The 26,270-nt window shown below is 38.2% G+C and overlaps 1 protein-coding gene across 2 annotated transcripts in view; it reads left to right on the top strand.

Moving 5' to 3' along the window:
• The window catches only part of LRRK2 (leucine rich repeat kinase 2), a 223,726-nt gene that overhangs the window by 168,904 nt on the left and 28,552 nt on the right, over positions 1–26,270 (top strand). For both annotated transcript variants that reach the window (XM_040233495.1, XM_040233496.1), the window contains exons 42-43: positions 24,372–24,542; positions 25,951–26,051. In XM_040233495.1, coding sequence (XP_040089429.1) covers positions 24,372–24,542; positions 25,951–26,051 — 272 coding nt within the window. The remainder of the gene's footprint in view (positions 1–24,371; positions 24,543–25,950; positions 26,052–26,270) is intronic.

Genomic DNA, 26,270 nt, shown 5'->3' on the forward strand with positions numbered 1-26,270 from the left:
CTATTTTGGGAAAGAGGAGGAGTTTTCTAGGCATTGGGCTACTGCCCAGTTTTTGACCTTTATGGTCTGCCTTGGAACTGTCATATTGCCTGTGAGTGTGTCATTTAGCTTGCTGACGTGTTACAGTGAATGTATACTGAGGCTCAAGGTCTAGTGAAAGTTAACTCATCTGTCATCTTGGACCTAGTTGGTTCTAATCAGTTTATGTCATGTTCTTGGGCTGTGTTATTCTTTTAAAGATTGTACCTTGCCACCTCCCTGTCTCAAGAGATTTTATTCCTGTTATATAATGGGAAGTGGATGGGTGATGTTTATCTTCTGTAGATGCTTCAGGGCTGAATAGGGGTGTCAACCCCGTCTATTAGGGAGTAAAGATCTCTGGATGCCTGATCTAGGGGCCTCAGGGGCAGGATGGCTTCTTGTTTGGTGTGAATATGGGCTGGAGTCTTTGTATAGCCATCATCTTGGTATGGAACTGTTGTTACACCCTCTGTAGCCTTCCTATGAATCCTTTTGAAAATGAAGCACTTTTGTAAGAGCATCAGAGTATAATAACTGTCTGTAAATGACAAAAGACTTAAAATCATATTTAAATATTTTAGTACAGTGTAATTGATAAAGAAGTTTGGTTACTGTTATGATATATAACATTTTAACATAACAAATAAAACTATAGCATTATACTTGGACATAGCCACAGGACTAGAAAAGGTCAGTTTTCATTCCAATCCTGAAGAAGGGCAATGCCAAAGAATGTTCAAACTACTGCACAGATCCACTCATCTCACACACTAGCAAAGTAATGCTCAAAATTCTCCAAGTGAGGCTTCAACAGTACTTGAACTGAGAACTTCCATATGTTCAAGCTGGATTTAGAAAAGACACAGGAACCAGAGATCAAATTGGCAACATCAGTTGGATCATAGGAAAAGCAAAAGAATTCCAGAAAAATGTCTACTTCTGCTTTATTGAATATGCCAAAACCTTTGACTGTGTGGATCACAACATTCTTAAAGAAATGGAAATACCAGACCACCTTACCTGCCTCCTGAAAAATATGTATGCAGGTCAAGAAGCAACAGCTAGAAGTGGACATGGAACAATAGACTGGTTCCAAATTGGGAAAGGAGTATGTCAAGGCTGTATTTTGTCAGCCTGGTTATTTAGCTTATATGCAGAGTGCATCATGTGAAATGCTGGGCTGGATGAAGCACAAGCTTCAATCAAGATTTCTGGGAGAAATATCAATAACCTCAGTTGTACAGATGACACCACCCTTATGGCAGAAAGAGAAAGGAACTAAAGAGCCTCTTGATGAAAGAGGAGAGTGAAAAAGCTGGCTTGAAACTGAACATTCAAAAAACTAAGATCATGGCAACTGGCCCTATCACGTCATGGCAAACAGATAGGGTAACAATGGAAACAATGATAGACTTTGTTTTCTTAGGCTCCAAAATTACTGCAGATGGTGACTGTAGCCGTGAAATTAAGAGACACTTGCCCCTTGTAAGAAAAGCTATGACCAACCTAGACAGCATATTAAAAAGCAGAGACTTTACTTTGCCAACAAAGGTCTGCCTAGTCAAAGCTATGGTTTTTCCAGTAGTCATGTATGGGTGGGAGTTGGATCGTAAAGAAAGCTGAGCGCTGAAGAATTGATGCTTTTGAACTGTGGTTCTGGAGAAAACTCTTGAGAGTCCTGTGGACAGCAAGGAGATCCAACCAGTCAATCCTAAAGGAAATCAGTCCTGAATATTAATTGGAAGGGCTGATGCTAAAGCTGAAGCTTCAATACTTTGGCCACCTGATGCGAAGAACTGGCTCACTGGAAAAGACCCTGATACTGGGAAAGACTGAAGGCAGGAGTAAAAGGGGGTGACAGAGGATGACATGGTTGGATGGCATCACTGACTTGATGGACATGAGTTGGAGCAAGCTCTGGGAGTTGGTGATGGACAGGGAAGCCTGGTGTATGCAGTCCATGGGGTCACAAAGAATTGGACAGTACTGAGCAACTGAACTGTACTGAACTGAGGACATATCCAAATTTTGAAACTTCATATAATTGTTAGAATGTCTGTATAAATAGCATTCATTCATACAGTATATTTTTAGGCAGATTTATTGCTCATGTGATAATACTCTCTATGTAACTTATCATACTGAATAATATAGTTAATATTTCCCTGATATGCCTCAGAGGCCCTCTAAAGCATCTCAAAGTTAGCTGAAAGTCAAAAGAACTTTGATTAAAATTTGATATTTGGGAAGTTTGTAAGAAAAGTTTTAAAACACTTGGTCATAAGATCATCAGTTAATGTTGCTTTTAAGGGTCATCTCTAACCCTTTTTTACCAAACCTACTGTAATACTCCTGTTAGTTTAATTGTTAACTGACTTTATACTAGTGAAAATCCAGTTTCCTGTGTTCTTGTGTTTTCATGATCTTAGACATGTTCTTTCCACATGAAATCCTCTCTCCCTTTCTCAACTCTCATTCCTTTTGTCTCAGATTCATTATTATGAAACTGTCACAGGACAAGTGATCTATATAGACATCCTGTCTTTTAGATTTTAGTTTGAGTGGGAACAGAAAATTGAGGGTTGACATCTGTTTAGTGGGGCCAACTCTATCCTTAGAGAAATCTTACAAGGACTTTCCTGGTGGCTCAGATGGTAAAGCGTCTGTCTACAATGTGAGAGACCTGGATTGGATCCTTGGGTTGGGAAGATGCCCTGGAGAAGGAAATGGCAACCCACTCTTGCTTTGAAAATCCCATGGACGGAGGAGCTTGGTGCAGGCTGCTGTCTGTGGGGTCACAAAGGGTCGGGCATGGGTTGTTTGTAAATAAAATTGCAAGTGGCTTTACATCATCTTGGTGATTGCAGCTCAGTTAAAACATATTCCTAAGACAGAAGAAAATGCTTTATCTGAGTAGTCAAAATTGTTTCCTACCCTCTCTCCTTTCCTCAATTTATGTCCTTAGATAAGCAAATGGTCCCAGCTTCCAATGTCTGGATTTATTATTTTTTATATACACATCCTCTCTTTCATTTTACATAGCTATCTGTTGGAAGTAAAGTGTGCATTCTCATAAATATTTTAAGGTATATTTTCTGGCTGTAAGTGTCTCTGGATTGTTAAATAATAATAAGATAATTGTCATCTCTCCAGCACCTGCTATATCCCAGGCTCAGGTCCAGGTACATTAGACACATGGTTATCCTATCCTCATGCCAGGGCTGAAAGTTAGCTTTTATCTTTTCATCTGTAAAATGAGGAAGCTGAAGCTCAGGGAGATTCTATAACTTGCACAAAGTCATGCAGTAAGTGGCCAAGATAAAGCTCAATCTTAATGACAATTGAATCCAGAGCTATTTGGGCTTTAAATCTATATAGGCATACCTTATTTCATTGTGCTTTGCTGTTTTTTTTTTTTTTAACAAATTGCATTTTTGTGGCAACCGTGTATCAAGCCAGGCTATCAGAGCCAGTTTTCAATAGCATTTGCTAACTTTGGGTTTCTGTGTCACATGTGGGTAATTCTTACAGTATTTCAAAGTCTTTTATTATTATTATACTTGTTATGGTGGTCTGTGATCAGTGACCTTTGATGTTAGTATTGCAAAAGTATTATGACTTGATAAAGGTTCAGATGATGGTTAGCAGTTTTTAGCAATAAGCTATCTTTAAGGTATGTATGTTAATTTTAGACATAATGTTGTTGCTATTAATAAACTGCAGTCTGGTGTGACTTATGCTGTTACCCAGTATCTGCCTTGGAGAAATTAAAATTGTTCTCTTGAGAAATTTAAAGTATTTCATCCTATAAGAAGTTTTCCTGATATAATATCTTATTTATATTTTATTTTTTTACTTAATGTGGAAAACAGCTGTTGGTGTGCTTTGTCTTGCTTCTTTCAAGTGCTAACCCTTTATAAAACCTCTTACTTGAAATGAAAGAATCCAACCATTGAATATTTTCAAAGCTTTATTGAGACTTGCCTTTTTGTAGTCAAAGCAAGCTCTTTGTATGGTAAAATATTCTATGTAATGTAGAAAAGGTGGAGAGGCTTTGGTTGGTGGGGAAGGATAGCTATTCACCTTTTTTGCCTCCCAGGTGCCTCAGTGGTAAAGAATCCAGCTGCGGACATGCGTTTGATGCCTGAGTCAGGGAAATATCCTGGAGAAGGAAATAGCAACCCACCCCAGTATTCTTGTCTGGGAAATCCTATGGACAGAGCAGCCCGGTGGGCTATAGTCCATGGAGTCACAGTTGGACACAACTTAGTGACTAAGCAACAATGGTGTAAGCAACTTTAATATGCACTAGAAAAAACCAAAACATTTGTATGACTCACGTATTATTGCTGTATCGAGGTGATCTGGCTCTAAATCCGCAGTATCTCCAAGGTATGCCTATGGTCGCTTCCCTGAATCACATACAACTGTAACATGTACATACAGAGGTTTCATGATTAATCTTAGTTATTTAAAAATCCAGACAAAGCAAAATGATAGGATCATAAATCTCAAGTACTGAAGATGGGATTCCAGAGGCCTCATAAACCCACCTAGAAATGTAGCAACCTGACAGTGCTCTTCTCTTAGAAGACCTGTCATTACTGTCACATCTCATGAAGCTGGGCAGGCCCCTCATCTGGGGCCTGCAATTTGTTCCTCCTCCCCGGAGCCCTGTCACTTTGTTCATGGAGAGGAGATCCTGATGTTGAGGCTTCAGCCCCCTACTTGGCAGTGGATCTCTCTGATCCTTGTTGATTGTGCTCCCTCGGTGGCTTGGGCTACCAGCAGCCAGCTTGTTTCAACTCTCTTCCAACTCATGACCCTTCATTTTAAGTGTCTTACTTCCTGGTTTCGGTCAAAACCTGCCTGTTGTTCGATATCCAACTGATTTTTCATATCAAGTCAGATACTTGTTCCTGATCCCTTTTAATCTCTTCTATCAAAGTGCAGTAACACAAGTAAAGGAGAAAGATCATGACAGGAAAACCCAGAGCCTGATGCTTTCTGTTCTGCCCTGTTTTTCCCAAGGCTGCATAGTAAGCATTTTTCCTAGCTGTATCTTGGAGCTTCTCTTTATCATTACTGTATTTATTATTGTTAGAACACTTTTAATCACATCAGCCCTAAACTCAAATTTAAACTTTTAAAATAACAGTCCCTTAGAAGAAATGGAGTAGCCATCATGGTCAACAAAAGAGTCCAAAATTCAGTACATGGATGCAATCTCAAAAGCAATAGAATGATCTCTGTTTGTTTCCAAGGCAAACCATTCATATCACAGTAATCCAAGTCTGTGCCCCAACCAGTAAAGCTGAAGAAGCTGAAGTTGAACGGTTCTATGAAGACCTACAAGATCTTTTCGAACTAACACCCAAAAAAGATGTCCTTTTCATTATAGGGGACTGGAATGCAAAAGTAGGAAGTCAAGAAACACCTGGAGTAATGGGCAAATTTGGCCTTGGGATACGGAATGAAGCAGGGCAAAGGCTAATAGAGTTTTGTCAAGAGAACGCACTGGTCATAGCAAACACCCTCTTCCAACAACACAAGAGAAGACTCTATACATGGAATCCCAGATGGTCAACACCGAAATCAGATTGATTATATTCTCTGCAGCCAAAGATGGGAAGCTCTATGTAGTCAGCCAAAATGAGACCAGTAGCTGACTGTGGCTCAGATCATGAACTCCTTATTGCCAAATTCAGACTCAAATTGAAGAAAGTAGGGGAAACCACTAGACCATACAGGTATGACCTAAGTCAAACCCCTTATGATTATACAGTGGAAGTGAGAAATAGATTTAAGGGCCTAGATCTGATAGATAGAGTGCCTGATGAACTGTGGACAGAGGTTTGTGACACTGTACAGGAGACAGGGATCAAGAGCATCCCCAAGGAAAAGAAATGCAAAAAAGGAAAATGGCTGTCTGGGGAGGCCTTACAAATAGCTATGAAAAGAAAAAGGAAAAGCAAAGGAGAAAAGGAAAGATAGAGCATCTGAATGCAGAGTTCCAAAGAATAGCAAGAAGAGATAAAGCCTTCCTCAGTGATCAGTGCAAAGAAGTTGAGGAAAACAACAGAATGGAAAAGACAAGAGATCTCTTCAAGAAAATTAGAGATACCAAGGGAACATTTCATGCAAAGATGGGCTTGATAATGGACAGATGGTATGGACCTAACAGAAGCAGAAGATATTAAGAAGAGGTGGCAAGAATACACAGAGGAACTATACAAAAAAGATCTTCACAACAAAGATAATCACGATGGCGTGATCATATACCTGGAGGCAGACATTCTGGAATCTGAAGTCAGGTGAGCCTTAGAAAGCATCACTACGAACAAAGCCAGTGGAGGTGATGGAATTCCTATTGAGCTATTTCAAATCCTGAAAGATGATGCTGTGAAAGTGCTGCACTCAATATGCCAGCAAATTTGGAAACCTCAGCAGTGGCCACAGGACTGGAAAAGGTCAGTTTTCATTCCACTCTCAAAGAAAGGCAATGCCAAAGAATGCTCAAACTATCACACAATTGCACTCATCTCACATGCTAGTAAAGTAATGCTCAAAATTCTCCAAGCCAGGCTTCAGCAATACGTGAACCGTGAGCTTCCAGATGTTCAAGCTGGTTTTAGAAAAGGCAGAGGAAGCAGAGATCAAATTGCCAACATCTGCTGGATCATGGAAAAAGCAAGAGAGTTCCAGAAAAACATCTATTTCTGCTTTATTGATTATGCCAAAGCCTTTGACTATGTGGATCACAATAAACTGTGGACAATTCTGAAAGAGATGGGAATACCAGACCACCTGACCTGCCTCTTGAGAAACCTATATGCTGGTCAGGAAGCACCAGTTAGAAGTGGACATGGAACAACAGACTGGTTCCAGATGGGAAAAGGAGTACATCAAGGCTATATATTGTCACCCTGCTTATTTAACTTATATGCAGAGTACATCATGAGAAACACTGAACTGGAAGAAACACAAATTGGAATCAAAATTGCCGGGAGAAATATCAATCACCTCAGATATGCAGATGATACCACCCTTATGGCAGAAAGTGAAGAGGAACTAAAAAGCCTCTTGATGAAAGTGAAAGAGGAGAGCGAAAAATTTGGCTTAAAGCTCAACATTCAGAAAACGAAGATCATGGCATCTGGTCCCATCACTTCATGGGAAATAGATGGGGAAACATTAGAAACAGTGTCAGACTTTATTTTGGGGGCTTCAAAATCACTGCAGATGGTGATTGCAACCATGAAATTAAAAGACGCTTACTCCTTGGAGGGAAAGTTATGACCGACCTAGATAGCATATTCAAAAGCAGAGACATTACTTTGTCAACAAAGTTCCATCTAGTCAAGGCTATTGTTTTTACAGTGGTCATGTATGGATGTGAGAGTTGGACTGTGAAGAAGGCTGAGTGCCGAAGAATTGATGCTTTTGAACTGTGGTGTTGGAGAAGACTCTTGAGAGTCCCTTGTACTGCAAGAAGATCCAACCAGTCCATTCTGAAGGAGATCAGTCCTGGGTGTTTTTTGGAAGGACTGATGCTAAAGCTGAAACTCCAATACTTTGGCCACCTCATGCGAAGAGTTGCCTCACTGGAAAAAACCCTGATGCTGTGAGGGACTGGGGGCAGGAGGAGAAGGAGACGACAGAGGATGAGATGGTTGGATGGCATCACCGGCTCAATGGACATGAGTTTCAGTGAACTGTGGGAGTTGGTTATGGACAGAGAGGCCTGGCATGTTGTGATTCATGGGATCTCAAAGAGTTGGACACGACTGAACTGAATTGAACTGAATTGTTATTTAAATTACTAAATTTAAATATAGTAATTTGGTAGCAGTGCTACCACTGTTAGCACCATCATAATTCCTTCCCCAGAGCGATTATGTTTGAGTGGAAGATCATTACCACTCATATGATTTTTAGTTCTCTCCTTTTCTTTTCCTTTTTGATGAATCTTCTTTGTTAATGTTATACTTGAAACTTTGTGAGAAACAATATAAGGTTTAACTTAGAAATTTTAGAGAAACAGAAGACCATGTGTTTGTTAAACTCTTGTATATTTTTGTACTAACTCTTACTGTGGTGTATTCACCCCAGGTGGACTGTGAATGTGGGTTCATTACTCTTGTCTCAGGGAAGGACGTGATGGGAGCTAACCTTTCAAGGCATTGATGGAGGTGCTTGTCTCACACTTAGCCCTTTTTATGGCTTGATTGTCTTGTTTAATCCTCATGAAGCGCTGACATAAGTCGTATTACTATTCCTAGTCTAGAGATAAGGAAACTAAAGCTTAGGGGCTATTAAAATTTGTTTAGGGCTACAGAGGATACAAACCTGTGCCTCCTAAGAGCACAGCCCTGGCCATCAACCATCACAGCTTATGGGCAAAGGTGTTAACAGTTCAGTTCCTGGCAAGAACCACAGTACCATGTCTGTCTACATTTTGAAAGGTAACTATGGAATGGAAACTTTCAACTACAAATAATTTAATAAGGTTCAATTTTAACTCAGTCAATTGGATATGTTTATATTATATCCAGTTGGTATTAACAGTTAATTCTGGGCCTTATGACGGATGTGCTATTGACTGAGATGGATACCGACCGATGGCTTTCACTCAGTCAGCATCCACAGAAATACAACAGTCTTTGGGTAAACAAAAATGTTATTCTCTGGTTATACCTATCATCTGAAAGGAATTGTGAAACATGCTCTACTCAGACTTTTCTGAAAGTAAAAAGAAAGTATATGTTTACATGTAGTTTGTCATATATAATCAGGCCTAATTTATAAATTTCTCATATCTGATTTATGGACCCTAATTCATTCCATTTGTAAAAATGCAGCCTTATCTGAAAAATATAGTTTCTAGACAAATCATATTTTCCCAGTTATTTTAACATTGTAATTGTTATAATAATTCTCTAGGAGAATTATTCTTATTTTTTATTCATTTATTCATACATTTGGCAATAATATATTCAATGTTGTAAACACCAAATACCAATCTGGTGTTACTACTTAACATCAGATTAAGTATTATCACTACTCAACATAGCTGTGTGGTATTCATCAAGATTCATTTTTTGGGACTCGATTTTCATTTCTGTTAGTTGTGATGAGAAAAATAATGCCTATTTCAACAGAGTTATTGTAAGGATAAAATGAAACAATCCATGTAAGTAACCTAGAGAAGGATTGGCATATTGCAGTTGCTCCAAGTGTGTTAGCAGTTGCTTTAGTGGTGAACTTGGAGAATATGCCTGAATAAATGTGAATTTTTTCCTCTAGAAGCACACATTTTACCAGGAAAAACAGGGTTATAAACAATAATTATAAAACGTGTCAGTTTCAACAGGAGATATAGTTCAAGGCACAGTGATAGTAAAGAGGAGCAAGTCCTTAACTGAGCCATAGGACTTCCTTCATAGAGGAGGTGATTCTGAAATTACATCTTAAGGGAGAAGTTTGAGATTTGAGAAAATAATAAATAAATATTGATAGAAAAGCAGGAGGAGACAATTCAGGCAAAATGTACTAATGTATAAAATGATTTGTGCAAGAAATTCCCTGTGTTCTAAGTGATGGAGGATTATTCAGTTGTGTTTTTAATTCTGGCTGTAACTAGATAGCATGTAGGCTTAAGAATGTATCCCCTGGGGTTGTGTCATTTACAGTTGTGGGGCAGGAGCCCTCAGTGTGGGCACATGTTTGAAGCTTCTGGAAGACTTTCAAATGTGTGGGTCCCAGGATTCTGATTTAACTAGTTTGGGTGGATCCCAGACATTTGTTGTTTAGTTGCGAAGTGGTGTCCAACTCTTTTTGTGACCCCATGGACTGTAGCCCACCAGGCTCCTCTCTCCATGAGATTTCCCAGGCAAGAATACTAGAATGGGTTGCTATTTCCTTCTTTTTCCTGACCCAGGGATTGAACCCGGGTCTCCTGCATTGCAGGTGAATTCTTTACCATGGAGCCACCATGGAGCCCAGACTTCGAGGCTATTTAAATGATCTCCAAGTGATTCCCATCTTTGCATCATATAGTGTCATTGCCTATATTAAGCAATTATAAGATAGGCAGGTCAATTTTTGGTACCTTTCACATTAGGGAAAATGTTATTTGCAAAAAAAATTTTTATAAGATGATTAGAATTTACTCTAAATTTTGAGAGTGTGAGCCTGTGATATAAACAAAATGTTAAGAGAGTGAGTATAGGATTTAGACTTATGTTCAAACAAAAACGAAGCAAATGTGAATTATTTTAAATAGATTCTATTAAACTTGGGCTACGAAGTCAGAGTGTCTTAGTTTAAATCCTTGCTCTACCACTTATTAGCTGAGGCTGGAGAAATCACCTAATTCCTTTCCTTGGTTAAACAGCTGCTGCTGCTGCTGCTGCTGCTGCTGCTGCTGCTGCTGCTGCTGCTGCTGCTGCTGCTGCTGCTAAGTCACTTCAGTCGTGTCCAACTCTGTGCAACCCCATAGACAGCAGCCCACCAGGCTTCCCCCGTCCCTGGGATTCTCCAGGCAAGAACACTGGAGTGGGTTGCCATTTCCTTCTCCAGTGCGTGAAAGTGAAAAGTGAAAGTGAAGTTGCTCAGTCGTGTCCGACTCTTAGCGACCCCATGGACTGTAGCCTACCAGGTCCCTCCTCCATGGGATTTTCCAGGCAAGAAGAGTACTGGAGTGGGGTGCCATTGCCAGCCGTACCTAATAATAGTATCTGTTTATGGATTGTTGTAAAATAAAGGGTTTAGCACCTCACTTGGCACATTCCTTATCTGTCCTTGCTTTCCCAGCTTCTGCTTTGTCTTCTTAACCAAGGGGCCCAGCTCTGTTTGCCTTCCCTTTATCCAGTCCTCTGAAAGGTATTCAGAGAATCCACCTTGTTTGCTTGCTCTCTCTCAGGGATCACTGTCTTCTTTTCCCAGTATTCAGAATTTCATCTTTGTTGTCTAGTTTTCATTGTTTTATGCAGGATAGTAAGTCTAGTCCCTAGTTCCATTTTACCTAGAAGTAGAAGTGACACATATTTAAATAAATGACTTATTTGAACAGCCTAATACAACAATGTGTATTTAGGAATTTAGTAAGTGCTTAAAATTTCTAGTTTTTGAGGGTCACTGATGCTAAACAGGGTGTCCATGTGGTACAGTAGTACAATCTATACCCATCATAGATCATTCACAGTATTAGATCAGATCACAACGTTGTCCTTTTGTAAACAGGCAGTAAATGTTTCTATTTCTAGCCTAATGACAAGCAATGTTAAAAACATTCATTTTCACCCCAAATTAAATTTAGTGATGAATACATTGAATGGCTTGAAATGTTATTTTTCCTGTTCCTACTATGGTCACCAGCATAGTTAAATACAAGGCAAAAAATTTTGAAGAAATTGCAGTTGCTTTTCCAGGGAAGTCATCAGTGATAAGGATACATATAGAGTAGCTTGGAGGATCTTATGGTTTAGGTTGATAATCAAATGTTATATTAGCTTAGGTTTTAATGCCCTCCATCCCTCTACGCTCCCCATTTTGGTTTTTGAGGTGAAAGACTCCATGATGAGTAGTTCAAGCAAGTCATTTTAAGATTTGATTTTCAAAACGTAAGTTCCTGGCATGAAAGGAGCGAATGATACTGAGCAGGTCAAGAGATATATTTCTCATAAATTAGTGGAATAATAACACTTTGATAACACAGATATATATCTAGGTTTAGATGTGCTTAAGAGGTTTATATCGGAGAAGGCAATGGCACCCCACTCCATTACTCTTGTCTGGAAAATCCCATGGATGGAGGAGCCTGGTAGGCTGTAGTCCATGGGGTCGCTAAGAGTCAGGCACGACTTGGGTGACTTCACTTTCACTTTTCACTTTCATGCATTGGAGAAGGAAATGGCAGCCCACTCCAGTATTCTTGCCTGGAGAATCCCAGGGACAGAGGAGCCTAGTGGGCTGCCGTCTATGGGGTCACACAGAGTCAGATATGACTGAACCGACTTAGCAGCAGCAGCAGGAGATTTATATACATATTATATTGTAAATTCTACTTCATTTTCTTTTTCTACTTAGTATTTCAGGGAAATCTTTCTTTGTTAAATATCAGTTTTAACATTTACATAATATTTTAGTGATTCTCAGGAGAATCCCAGGGACGGGGGACCCTGGTGGGCTGCCATCTATGGGGTCACACAGAGTCGGACATGACTGAAGTGACTTAGCAGCAGCAGCAATATGATCCTTAGAAATCTACTGTTTAAAAATCAGCTTCATAAATGGAAATTTTTAATTTACAAGTCTCTTAATTAAAGCTTTTTAATATTTCAAAAGGTTTGAAAAATAAATAAACATCAAGATAAGATATAGTTAAGAGAATCACTAAAATATTATGTAAATGTTAAAACTGATATTTAACAAAGAAAGATTTCCCTGAAATACTAAGTAGAAAAAGAAAATGAAGTAGAATTTACAATATAATATGTATATAAATCTCTTGCTGCTGCTGCTAAGTTGGTTCAGTAATGTCTGACTCTGTGTGACCCCATAGACGGCAGCCCACTAGGCTCCTCTGTCCCTGGGATTCTCCAGGTAAGAACACTGGAGTGGGTTGCCATTTCCTTCTGGATAGGCATATTTTGAATGTTGAAACACTACTTGCCTTCTGGAAAGGTTTATCAATTCACATTCCATCAATACTTGAATTAGAACACCTCGTTTCCATTCTGGGTTTCTTATTTTTAGTCTTCATGAAGTTAATAGTCAAAAAGTGATAGTTTAATGTTTTTATTTTTCAAATGTCTATTTGTATATAGGACATGTATTTTTCCTTTCATGTTTTGTATATTTTTCTGTTTTTACTCATTTATCTACTTTTCTTACTTATTTGTGAAGCCAATTTCAGTTAATGTTGACTCTTTGTCTCTCGTGTATTGCAGAGTTTTTTCAGTTTAGGGTTTGTCTTTTACTTGTTTATGGTATTATGCTATTTCTGAGTTTGATTCTTTTAGACAAAATAACCTTTAATTTTTTCTGACATGGTTGCTGCTGCTGCTGCTGCTAAGTAGCTTCAGTCATGTCTGACTCTGTGTGAACCCATAGATGGCAGCCCACCAGGCTGCCCCGTCCTTGGGATTCTCCAGGCAAGGACACTGGAGTGGGTTGCCATTTCCTTCTCCAATGCATGAAAGTGAAAAGTGAAAGGGAAGTCACTCAGTCGTGTCCAACTCTTAGCAACCCCATGGACTGCAGCCTACCAGGCTCCTCCATCCATGGAATTTGCCAGGCAAGAGTACTGGAGTGGGGTGCCATTGCCTTCTCCATCCAACATGTTTAGTCAGTGATATATCAAAGGTAGGGTCAGTAGTAACTATCCTGTGCAGGTAGCTGCTTATTTAAAATTCTCCAAAGACAATGTATTCCCCAGTTCTCATCCTGTTAGCTTACACCACCCATCTCTGATAGAGTGACTAGGGAGGCCTTTTAAATTCTAGTATTTATCCATTTAATTGGAATATTTTTTAGTACTTAAAAAATTTATTTATTTTAATTGTAGGCTAAATGCTTTACAGTATTGTGGCGGTTTGTGCCATACATTGACATGAATCAGCCACATAAATGTAGATTTGCATTTTATGTTAAAACTTTTGGTTCATCAAGAGTTTATTAGTTGCTTTGAATAATGTAGCTACTCCTTTTTTCTTTATCAAATAATCTATGCTATTATCATTTAATTATCTATGTCTTTTTCTCCACTACTTTGAGTGTCACCTTTGTCACATCTTGCCTGCATATTTGGGTCTAAGTCCTCATTCAGTTTCATTGCTGTGTCATTCTGCTTAGGTAATCAATGTTTTAAGTATGTAATTTATAGGACAGTCTGATTTAAAGTGTTATTTACTCAGAGTTCTTGAAATTAATGATTTTCAAATAGCTTTATCATTTTCAGAGAAATGAATTATAGTAATGCTTTATGCATTTTTGTATTTAAAGATATAGTTGTGGATAGTATTTTTCACGTTATTCCATATACCTTTTTGATTAAATGTCATTTTATTGCTATCTATGACAATATGTTTGATCTAGACCAGTCCTTCTGAAGGATTAAGTCCTGTCATCATTTAGTGTTTATTATTTGAGGGTGATTTTTCCTAAAGGCATCTGTTTTCCATAGATAACTTTAGAAGAAACTGTTAGCATGGTCAAGAAATAAGATCATTAGAAGTTCATCGGTTGAAATAAAATCGTTAGAAATTCATTGGTTGAATTTCAAGAAGCACTTAAGAGTGCATTTTTGTTTAATAATTGAGGTAATTCCTGGCTATATAAATAGGCTACATTCTCCTACTGGGGATTATGTCAGTGAAGATACTTATATTTTGAAAGGGAGAAAATAAGAAGGTTGAAACCATGTCCTTATTGAAGTAAATAGTCCTTTCTGTATCCTCACAATTATCTTTCTTATTGTCTCTGACTAATTTTGAGAACAATTGTAACCTTTTGTGCAGCCTTAAGATCTGTGGATTGCTATCTAAAGGGATAAAAAAAAAAAAACTAATGTAAAAAGCTATGTGCCATAGATTAAAATTTAAACAAAGTGACCCCTGAAGTCTCTCTCTACTCTAAGAACTTACAATTCTAAATCCTAATGTTTCTAACAGTTAAGTGGGAAAATGCCAAAGGTTTTAAGTTTAATAGTACCTTGATGCAACAGATACACAATAAATACCTTGTGTATTTTTAATAGTACCTTGATGTAACAGATACACAATAAATCTTTTGAATGAATAAAAAATAATTGGATGATTTAGTTTAGCCTCCAAAAACTATATGGGTGGGGGTTACTCAAAAAATTGAAGATGGAAATTTTGTATGATCCTTCAGTTTTACTTCTGGGCATTTACCTGAAGAAAATAGAAACACTAATTCAAAAAGACTTACGTGGTTTAATGATCATTGCAGCATTATTTAAAGTAGCCATGATATGGAAACAATAGAATGGGAATGACTAGAGATCTCTTCAGGAAAATTAGAGCTACCAAGGGAACATTTCATGCAAAGATGGTTGTAATAACGGACAGGAATGGTAAGGACCTAACAGAAGCAAAAGAGATTAAGAAGTGGTAGCAAGACTACACAGAAGAACTATACAGAAAAGATCTTAATAACCAAATAACCACAATAGTGTGATCACGCACCTAGAGGCAGACATTTTGGAGTGTGCAGTCAAATGGGCCTTAGGAAGCATCACAAAAAAAAAAAAAAAAGGAAGCTTCACTACGAACAAAGCTAGTGGAGGTGATAGAATTCCAGCTGAGCTATTTCAAATCCTAAAAGATAATGCTTGGAAATTGCTGCACTCAATATGTCAGCAAATTTGGAAAACTCAGCAGTGCCCACAGGACTGGAAAAGGTCAGTTTTCATTCCAATCTTAAATAAAGGCAATGCCAAAGAAGGTTCAGACTGTCACACTGTTGCACTCATCTTACACACTAGCAAAGTAATGCTCAAAATTCTTCAAGCTAGGCTTCAGAACTTCAAGCTAGATTCAAAAAAGGCAGAGGAACCAGAAATCAAATTGCCAATAGCCATTGGATCATAGAAAAAGCAAGAGAATTCCAGAAAAGCATCTACTTCTGCTTCATTGACTATGCTAAAGTCTTTGACTGTGTGGATCACAACAAACTGTGGAAAACTCTTCAAGAGATGGAAATACCAGACCACCTTTCCTGCCTCCTGAAAAATCTGTATGCAGGTCAAGAAACAACATGAAACAATGGACTGGTTCCAGATTGGGAAAGGAGTACATCAAGGCTGTATACTGTCACCTTGCTCATTTAACTTATATGCAGAGTACATCATGAGAAATGCTGGGCTGGATGAATCTCAAGCTGGAATCAAGATTGCTGAGAGAAATATCAATCACTTCAGATATTTAGATGACACCACCCTTATGGCAGAAAGAGAAAGGAACTCAAAAGTCTCTCAGTGAAAGTGAAAGAGGAGAGTGAAAAAGTGGTGAACTCCTTTTCTTTTGTTTATCTGGGAAATTCCCAATCTTTCCTACAGTTCTCAATGATAACTTTGTTGGGTAGAGTATTCCTGGTAGGAGGTTTTTTGTTTTTTGTTTTTTCCCCTTTGAGCACTTTGTGAACATGCCATGTCACTCTATTCTGGCATGTAAAGTTTCTGTCAAAGAGTCTGCTGATAGTCTTATAGGATTTTGCTTGTATGTAATATGTTGCTTTGCTCGCTACTTTTATCCTTAACTTTTACCATTTTAATGATAATGTGTCTTGGTGTGTGTCTCTTTTTGTTTATCTTAGAGGTTTGGGGACTGGATTAGGGAAATCTTCCTCAGATTAGGGACATTTTTAACCATTTGTTGTTGCTGTTCAGTTGCTAAGTCGTATCTGACCCTTTGCAAATCCATGGACTGCAGCATGGCAGGCCTTTGTGTCCCTTACTGTCTCCTGGAGTTTGCCCAAGTTCATGAACATTGATCAGTGATGCTATCCAACCATCTCAGCTTCTGCCTCCCTCTTCTTTTGTCTTCAGTCTTTCCCAGCATCAAGGTCTTTCCCAGTGAGTCAGCTCTTCACATCAGAAGATGTGGCCAAAGTATGGGAGCTTAAGCGTCAGTCCTTCCAGTGAGAATTCAGGGTTGGTTTCCTTTAGGATTGACTGGTTTTATCTCCTTGTCATCCAAGGGACTCTCAAGAGTCTTCATTGTTGTTCAGTCGCTAAGTCATGTTTGACTCTTTGTGACCCCACGAACTGTAGCTCGCCAGGCTTCCCGGTCCTTCACTATCTTCTGGAGCTTGCTCAAACTCATGTCCATCAAGTTGGTGATGCCATCCAACCATCTCATCCTCTGTTGTCCCCTTCTCTTCCCACTTTCAATCTTTCCCAGCATCAGGATCTTTTCCAATGAGTCGGTTCTTCACATCAGGTAGCCAGAGTATTAGAGTTTCAGCTTCAGCATCAGTCCTTCTAATGAATATTCTGGACTTATCTCCTTTAGGATGGACTGGTTGGATCTCCTTGCAGTCCAAGCGACTCTCAAGAGTCTCTCCAGCACCAAATTTCGAAAGCATCAATTCTTTGGTGCTCAGCCTTCTTTATGGTCCAGCTCTCACATCCATACATGACTACTGGAAAAACCATATCTTTGCCTATATGAACTTTTGTTGGCAAACTGATGTCTCTGCTTTTACTACACTATCTAGGTTTTTCATAGCTTTCCTTCCAAGGAGCAAGTGTATAATAATTTCATGGATGTGGTCACCATCTGCAGTGATTTTGTAGCCCAAGTGAAATCTGTTACTGTTTCCATTTTTTCCCCTTCCATTTGCCATGAAGTGATGAGACCAGATGCCACAATTTTAGGTTTTTGAATGTTCAGTTTCAAGCCAGCTTTTTCACTCTCCTCTTTCACACTCATGAAGAGGCTCTTTAGTTTCTCTTTGCTTTCTCCCATTAGTGTGGTATCATCTGCATATCTGAGGTTGTTGACATTTCTAATGGCAATCTTGACTCCAGCTTGTGTTTCATCAAGCTCAGCATTTCATATGATGCTCTGTGCATATAGTTTATTTTTTTGTTTGTTTGTTTGTTAAATTTATTTATTTTTTTTTTATTTTACTTTACAATTCTGTATTGGTTTTGCCATACATTGACATGAATCCACCATGGAAATAAGTATGGTGACAATATATAGCCTTGCCGTACTCCTTTCCCAATTTTGAACCAGTCTGTTGTTCCATGTTCAGTTCTAACTGTTGCTTCTGGGGCTGCATACATGTTTCTCAGCAGGCAGGTAAGGTGGTCTGGTTTTCCCATCTCTTTCAGAATTTTTCACAGTTTGTTGTGATCCACACAGTCCAAGCTTTTAGTGTAGTCAATGAATCAGAATTAGATTTTTTTTTTTGGAATTCCTGTTGCTTTTTCTATGATGCAACAGATGTTGAATAAGTTAACAACAAGGCTCCTCTACCTTTTCTAAATCCAGCTGGTACATCTGGAAATTCTCAGTTCCTGTATTGTTGAAGCATACCTTGAAGGATTTTGGGCTTGCTATCATTGGAGAAGGCAATGGCAACCCACTCCAGTACTCTTGCCTGGAAAATCCCATGGACGGAGGAGCCTGGTAGGCTGCAGTCCATGGGGTTGCTAAGAGTCAGGCATGACTGAGCAACTTTCCTTTCACTTTTCACTTTCATGCATTGGAGAAGGAAATGGCAGCCCACTCCAGTGTTCTTGCCTGGAGAATTCCAGAAACAGAGGAGCCTAGTGGGCTGCTGCCTATGGGGTCGCACAGAGTCAGACACGACTGAAGCGACATAGCAGCAGCAGCAGCATATGAAATAAGCGCAATTGTGCAGTAGTGAGAGGGTAACAGGTAGGAAGGCCCGAGGTCTCCAAGTGGCAAGAAGAATAAACTACAGGTGGCAGACTTTTTTTTTTCCCCCTCAAAGCTTGTGCACATAATGGCTCAGCAAACCAGTCTTCATGCTAACTGTTTCATGGCTGGGGATGACACACCTTGTGTCACTATATGCGCTGTCTCAAAAGTGCACATTTGGGAGAAGAGCCTGGTGAGACTCCCTCAGCCTTGAGGCGCTTCTCTCCTCTGATCAGCAGCTTATTAACAAGCACAAATTGCCTTGCTAAAAACTAGCAATGGGGCAGTCTTTCTGTCCCCTTCTGACGTCTATGTCAGATGCTTTCCCTATCTCTGTGATGCTTCAGTAAAACTTTGCTACACAAAAAGCTCTGAGTGGTCAAGCCTCATCTCTGGCTCTGGTTCGAAATCCTTTGTTCCGGAGGTTATGAATCCCTGTGTAGCACACGGCTCACAGCTGCAACCTTTCGGTAGTTTGAACGTTTTTTCGCATTGCCATTCTTTGAGATTTTTATAAAAACTGACCTTCTCCAGTCCTGTGGCCACTGCTGAGTTTTCCAAATTTGCTGGCATATTGAGCGCAACACTTTCAAAACATCATCTTTTAGGATTTGAAATAGCTCAGCTGGAATTCTGTTACCTCCACTTGCTTTGTTCGTAGTAATGCTTCCTAAGGCCCATTTGATTTCACACTCCAAGATGTATGGCTCTGGTGAGTGACCACACCATTGTGGTTATCTGGGTCATTAAGATTTTTTTTTTTTCAGCAGTTCTTCTGTGTATTCTTGCCACCTCTTAATCTCCTCTGCTTCTGTTAGGTCTTTGCTGTTTCTGTCTGTTATTGTGCCTATCTTTGCATGAAATGTGTTCCCTTGGTGTCTAATTTTCTTGACTAGATCTCTAATCTTTCCCATTCTGTTGTTTTCCTCTATTTCTTTGCATTGTTTACTTGAGAAGTCTTTCCTATCTCTCCTTGCTGTTTTCTGGCACTCTGCTTTAAGATGAGTTTATTTTTCTCATTTGCCTTTCACTTCTCTTCTTTTCTCAGCTGCATGTAGGGCCTCCTCAGACAACCACGCTGCCTTCTTTCATCTGTTTTTTTGGGCTATGGTTTTAGTCAACACCTCCTGTAAAATGGTCTGAATCTCCATCCATAGTTTTTCAGGTACTGTTTTATCAGGTCTAGTCCCTTGAATCTATTCATCAGCTCTCCTATATAATCATAAGGGATTTGATTTATATTCTACCTGAATGGCCTTGTGTTTTTCCCTAATTTCTTCAATTTAAGTCTGGATTTTGCAATAAGGAGCTGATGATCTGAGCTACAGTCAGCTCCAGGTCTTGTTTTTGCTGAATATATAGAGCTTCTCCATCTTCAGCTGCAAAGAATAGAATTAATCTGATTTCAATATTAACCATCTGGTGATGTCCATGTGTAGAGTTTTCTCCAGCACCACAATTCAAAAGCATCCATTCTTCAGCACTCCACCTAGTTTATGATCCAACACTCATATCTGTACATGACTGCTGGAAAGACCATAGCTTTGACTTGTTGGCAAAGTAATGTCTTTGTTTATATTTGTTATAGACTGTTACCACTATTCCTTGAAATAATTTTTCTTCCATTTTCTCTCCTCTCCCTCTGAAAACTCTATAATGCAGATGTTATTCTGGGTAATGATGTCACAAACGTACTTTAATGTATGTCCATGTAAAACAGTATTTTTGTTTACTTCTTTATCTGGATGAGTTCCATTGCTCTTTCTTCCATCATCTTAGAATGATCACTGACTTATTCTTCTACCTCAACTAATCTGTTATTGAACCCCTTTAGTGATTTTTCAGTTCAGTTATAAACTCTGTTTTATAATTTTTATGTTTTTTCCTTGTTTACTTTCTCACTGTGTTCCTTCATTATTCTCTCAAGTTCATTGAGCATCTTTATGACCGTTACTTTGAATGCTTCATCAAGTGGATTGCTTATCACTGTGTTTATTTTTCTGAAGTTTTGTTTTGTTGTTTCAATTGGAACAGCTTCCTTTGTCTTCTCATTTGCCTCATTTTCTGTGTTTATTTGTATGTATTGAGTAAGTCTGTGATCTCTCCTGTTCTTGAAGGAGTAGGTTTACTAAGAAGATATACTCTGTGAATCAGAAGTGCAGTCCCACATGGCCCCCAGAGGCAGGTGCTCAAAGAGTATCCTCTATGTGGGCTGTATACACCCTCCAGTTGTGGTAGAACTGCAGCTGGTGTTGAGGCATGCTGGTGAGTAGGGCTGGCCTCCAGCCTGCTGTGAGATCCAACCACAGTTTTTAAGTACTCTTAACTTTACCATTTATTTTCTGTGTGTCCTTAGGAAAACATCTAACACTTTCATGATGATTATGTTCTTTGTAAAATGGAAAGTTCTCATCTGCCTATTCAGGAAGGTGTGTGTAAAATGCTATAGTGATACAAATTAGAAACTGTTGTGATATATATACATTATGTCATAGGTAGTTTATTAGGGATCTATTTTAGAACTATCTTAACTACTTATATAATTCTTTCACTTAGGTGTGAGAATTATAGCTATGTTAGAAAATGTGCTTATCCTGTTGTTCAGTTGTCAAGTCGTGTCTGACTCTTTGTGATTCTGTGAATTGTAGCATGCCAAGCTCCTATGTCCTCCACTGTCTCCTGGAGTTTGCTCAAATTCATGTCCAAAGAGTTGGTTATGCTATCTTACCATCTCATCCTCTGCCACGCCCTTCTCCTATTCCCTTCGATCTCTCCCAGCATAAGGGTCTTTTCCAGTGAGTCAGCTCTTTGCATCAGGTGGCCAAAGTGTTGGAGCTTCAACTTCAGCAACAGTCCTTCCAATGAATATTCAGGGTTGATTCCTTTAGGATTGACTGATTTGTTCTCTTTGTAGTCCAAAGGATTCTTAAGCTCCCCTTCATGGATCACAGCCTTGTCATGACAAAGTGGCTTGCATAACTCAGTGAAGCCATGAGCCATGCCATGCAGGGCCACCCAAAATGGACAGGTCATAGAAAAGAGTTCTGACAAAACATGGTCCACTGGAGAAAGAAATGGCAACCTACTCCAGTATTCTTGCCTAAAGATCCCCATGTATCCTTATGTTAAGGATACATATTATATTCAGGTTTGAAATATTTTCTCTTCAACTTAATATAATGGCAGATATTTTATGTACATGCACAAAGACAAGGAGAGAATGAGAAAGAGTGAAAGGGAGTGACAGAGAAGGAAGAAGACACACACACACAGATACAAATGTGTGGAAATGGTAACAGAGAAAGAGAGAAGAGGAATAAATGCAGCAAAATGTTCATGAGAGAATGTTTACAGTTAGTTCAGTAGAGGTTATCATGCTCAAACTTGTTGTCTCCATCCTTTTGACTCCTAGTTTGTTGAAGGGTTGACGAGCTTTGTCTTTCACTGAGAAGTGCTGTTAAAAACAGTTTCTCAGTTCAGTTGTTTACTCCTTGAAGGATATGAATTCATACTTCATTATATTTTCCTGGCTATATATTTACCATAGCAATCATATATGTTCATTGTAGAAAATTTGAAATTATAAAGGAAAATAAAAGCTACTCATAATTTCTATACTTGGAAATAATTGTTATTACATTTGGATGTATTTCTTTGTAGTTTTAATTTTGCGTATTCCCATTAACTGTTTATTTTGAAAATGTTTTGGCCTATGAAAAAGTTGAAAGAATAGTATAATATATACCTATATACCCTTCACATAATTTAATAATTAACTTTTTGCCACATTGTTGTTCTCTTTCTGTTCTGTTTGAATATGAGTCTTTTAAATTGAGTTGAATATATGCTGTGTCATCCCGAAATGTATTTGCATGTATTTTCTTAGTATTGTATAAGGATGTTTGCTTGCATAACAGCCATACCATTATCACAGCTAAGAAAATTAATTCAGGTGATAATTTGTCTATTCAGAATTGTATTATACTTTTTCATTTACATTATAACATTGTAAAAATTATTTTAAGTTACTGCATAGTGTACAGTATTTAACTTATTTTCTTTATAGTTGGATTTCTTTAGATTGTTAATGTTTTTATTGTTATAGGTAATGTTGAAATTTTTCATACTGTTCATACTGTTGAACTTCCTGTGAACTTCCTGATGTTCAAGCTGGTTTTAGGAAAGGGAGAGGAACCAGAGATCAAATTGCCAACATCCACTGGATCATGGAAAAAGCAAGAGAGTTCCAGAAAAACATCTATTTCTGTTTTATTGACTATGCCAAAGCCTTTGACTGTGTGGATCACAATAAACTGTGGAAAATTCTGAAAGAGATGGGAATACCAGACCACCTGACCTGCCTCTTGAGAAATCTGTATGCAGGTCAGGAAGCAACAGTTCGAACTGGACATGGAACAATAGACTGGTTCCAAATAGGAAAAGGAGTACGTCAAGGCTGTATATTGTCACCCTGCTTATTTAACTTGTATGCAGAGTACATCATGAGAAACGCTGGACTGGAAGAAACACAAGCTGGAATCAAGATTGCCAGGAGAAATTTGCAGATGACACCACCCTTATGGCAGAAAGTGAAGAGGAGCTAAAAAGCCTCTTGATGAAAGTGAAAGAGGAGAGTGAAAAAGTTGGCTTAAAGCTCAACATTCAGAAAACAAAGATCATGCATCCAGTCCCATCACTTCATGGCAAATAGATGGGGAAACAGTAGAAACAGTGTCAGACTTTATTTTGGGGGGCTCCAGAATCACTGCAGATGGTGACCACAGCCATGAAATTAAAAGACACTTACTCCTTGGAAGAAAAGTTATGACCAACCTAGATAGTATATTCAAAAGCCGAGACATTACTTTGCCAACAAAGGTCCATCTAGTCAAGGCTATGGTTTTTCCTGTGGTCATGTATGGATGAGAGAGTTGGACTGTGAAGAAGGCTGAGCGCCGAAGAATTGATGCTTTTGAACTGTGGTGTTGGAGAAGACTCTTGAGAGTCCCTTGGACTGCAAGGAGATCCAACCAGTCCATTCTAAAGGAGATCAGCCCTGGGATTTCTTTGGAAGGAATGATGCTAAAGCTGAAAGTCCAGTACTTTGGCCACCTCATGCGAAGAGTTGACTCATTGGATAAGACTCTGATGCTGGGAGGGATTGGTGGCAGGAGGAGAAGGGGACGACAGAGGATGAGATGGCTGGATGGCATCACTGACTCGATGGACGTGAGTCTGATTGAACTCCGGGAGTTGGTGATGGACAGGGAGGCCTGGCGTGCTGCAATTCATGGGGTCACAAAGAGTCGGACACGACTGAGCGACTGAACTGAACTGAACTGAATGATGAAATTACTCTTTTTTTTTCAAGTGATTAAAATGATTTATCTTTATTGTGAGATGAAAGGTTTTATTTCCTTATAAAAGAATTTCAGGCATGAACCTTCACTTGAGATAGAGGGCTTTTATTCATTTTAGTTGTGGTTTTCTTTTTAGTTCTCAACTGAGTTGAAGGAGTAAAGTGACACTTTTTGAAATATTAAGTCCGTTAACATTTTAGCCAGGTTAAAGTGACTTGGAGTAAAATCTGCAAATCTGCTTCCTGTCTCTTCTTCTGATTGAAATACTACCCTGAGAATAGTTATTATTAAGAAAGATGTAGTTTTTCCCCCTTTTAGGCTTTATTTAATTGTGAAACATTACTAAATAATTTATTATTGCATGTTTATCTTTATTATTCTTCAAAATTGACCGTGGGTGAAATGTCTTGGGACGTGGCTCTTAATTGACTTAAGATATCTCCATTTAGAGATGATACGGCCTGTTTAGACTCATCTTCTATTCATCAGCATACAGGCCTAAATATATACTTCTTTGGGTGTATAAGCCCTGGGTTTGAGCATATTTATTAATATGTCTGTTTTCTTTCAGGTTTTCGTGCACCTGAAGTTGCTAGAGGAAATGTTATTTATAACCAACAAGCTGATGTTTATTCATTTGGTTTGCTACTTTATGACATTCTGACAACTGGAGGTAGAATAGCAGAGGGTTTGAAGTTTCCAAATGAGTTTGATGAATTGGCAATACAAGGGAAATTACCCGGTAAGTTTTATCTACAATAAAGATTATTATATTTTAATTTAGCAGCTTCATTTCTAAGTTATTTAATTTTATTTATATACTAATTCATTTTACAACTGATAATTTTTTTGTTTACTGCATGAATAGTCTTAAATTCTGTGATGCATAAAACATAGAAGATATAGGGTTTCTTTTTAGTATTCTAAATATTGATATATTAGATATTATATTTAGAAGAATACTCAGGAAAGGAAATACTATCATAAGTCCAGGTTTAGTGACTTTTCTTCTCATAAAGAGTTACTAAGTGTCCATTAGCTTGTAGTATTTTCATTTTCTTGAGTGAAGTAATTTCTAGGCAGGAATGAAAATAAATTATTGACTATAATAATTTTTAGTAGTAAATATTAGCAAGAATTAGTAAATGAGTGTTTAATGAGATCAGATCTATTTTGAATGGTTGCCTCATGCTTTAAGGGATTCCCTGGTGGCTCAGACGGTAAAGCATCTGCCCTCAATGCGTGAGACACAGGTTTGATCCCCAGATTGGGAAGATCCCCTGGAGAAGGAAATGGCAACCCACTCCAGTACTCTTGCCTAGAGAATTCCTTGGATGGAGGAGCCTGGTGAGCTAGAGTCCATGGGGTCACAAAGAGTTGGACACAACTGAGTGACTTCACTTTCACTCTTCACTTTCACTCATGCTTTAAAGAAATTCTAGGACTTTTTTCTTTCATTCCTTAACTATTACTTCAGTTTGTATTCTGAAATATTCTTTTAAATATATTTAGTTGTTTCTCATATTTTCTGCTTTTCACTTAAAAAAAGTTTTGAGTGTACACTGTGTTCCAGCTATAGGGAAGATAACTATCTCCTTTTGGGGACCTTTAAAGATTCCCAACAGAAGGAAATCAATTATTATTTGACTAAATACTTCGTGCACAATCTGAGTCATCTCCCTCATTTTATCAATTAGCTTTCCAGGAAAAGTTTTCAGGTCTCTATTCTACACCGACCAGAAAAATGGCATACTTAAAAACAAATGTTCACAAACTGACTGTGAGGATATGAGGACTGAATTCTTGTCTACTTTGAATATTAAAAGTATTTGCAAAAAAGTCTAATATATTAACAAAAGTGTTTTCAAAATCTATTTGAAATGAATGTATGAAATGAAAATCTATTTTTATTCAGTTGGTATTTGTGTCTCTTTTTATACAGTAAAAATCAAGGACTCTTTTTTGATATTTCTAGTGGAGATAATGAACAAAATTAGCTTTAAGAGTGATAAGCAGTTCATAATAAATGTGAGATTATAGAAATCAATGTTTCCTTTGCAGTGTTGATCTCTCATACACATTGAGAAGAAATAAAATAATCTTTCTGATTTGTTCAGTGTTTTAGTGTGATTGGTTTTTTAATGTTTTAGATCCAGTTAAAGAATATGGTTGTGCCCCATGGCCTATGGTTGAGAAGTTAATTAAAAAATGTTTGAAAGAAAATCCTCAAGAAAGACCCACTTCTGCCCAGGTATTCATATCATTAAAATTTATCAATATTTTGTGCAGAACATAAAATATTTATCTATTTATAAAATAATAATAAAAAATATATATATACTTAAACATATAAATACACTCACAGTTTAAAACAGTTATAAAGCAAAACCGTTACATCCTCTCACCACCCTGGGCACAAAACAAAGGGCGAACATCCCAGAAATGCACATATGCCGATTTCTGATTGCAT

The sequence above is a fragment of the Oryx dammah genome, unplaced genomic scaffold, assembly GCF_014754425.2.
Source record: "Oryx dammah isolate SB20612 unplaced genomic scaffold, SCBI_Odam_1.1 HiC_scaffold_29, whole genome shotgun sequence".
In the NCBI taxonomy this organism is placed as follows: Eukaryota; Metazoa; Chordata; class Mammalia; order Artiodactyla; family Bovidae; genus Oryx; species Oryx dammah.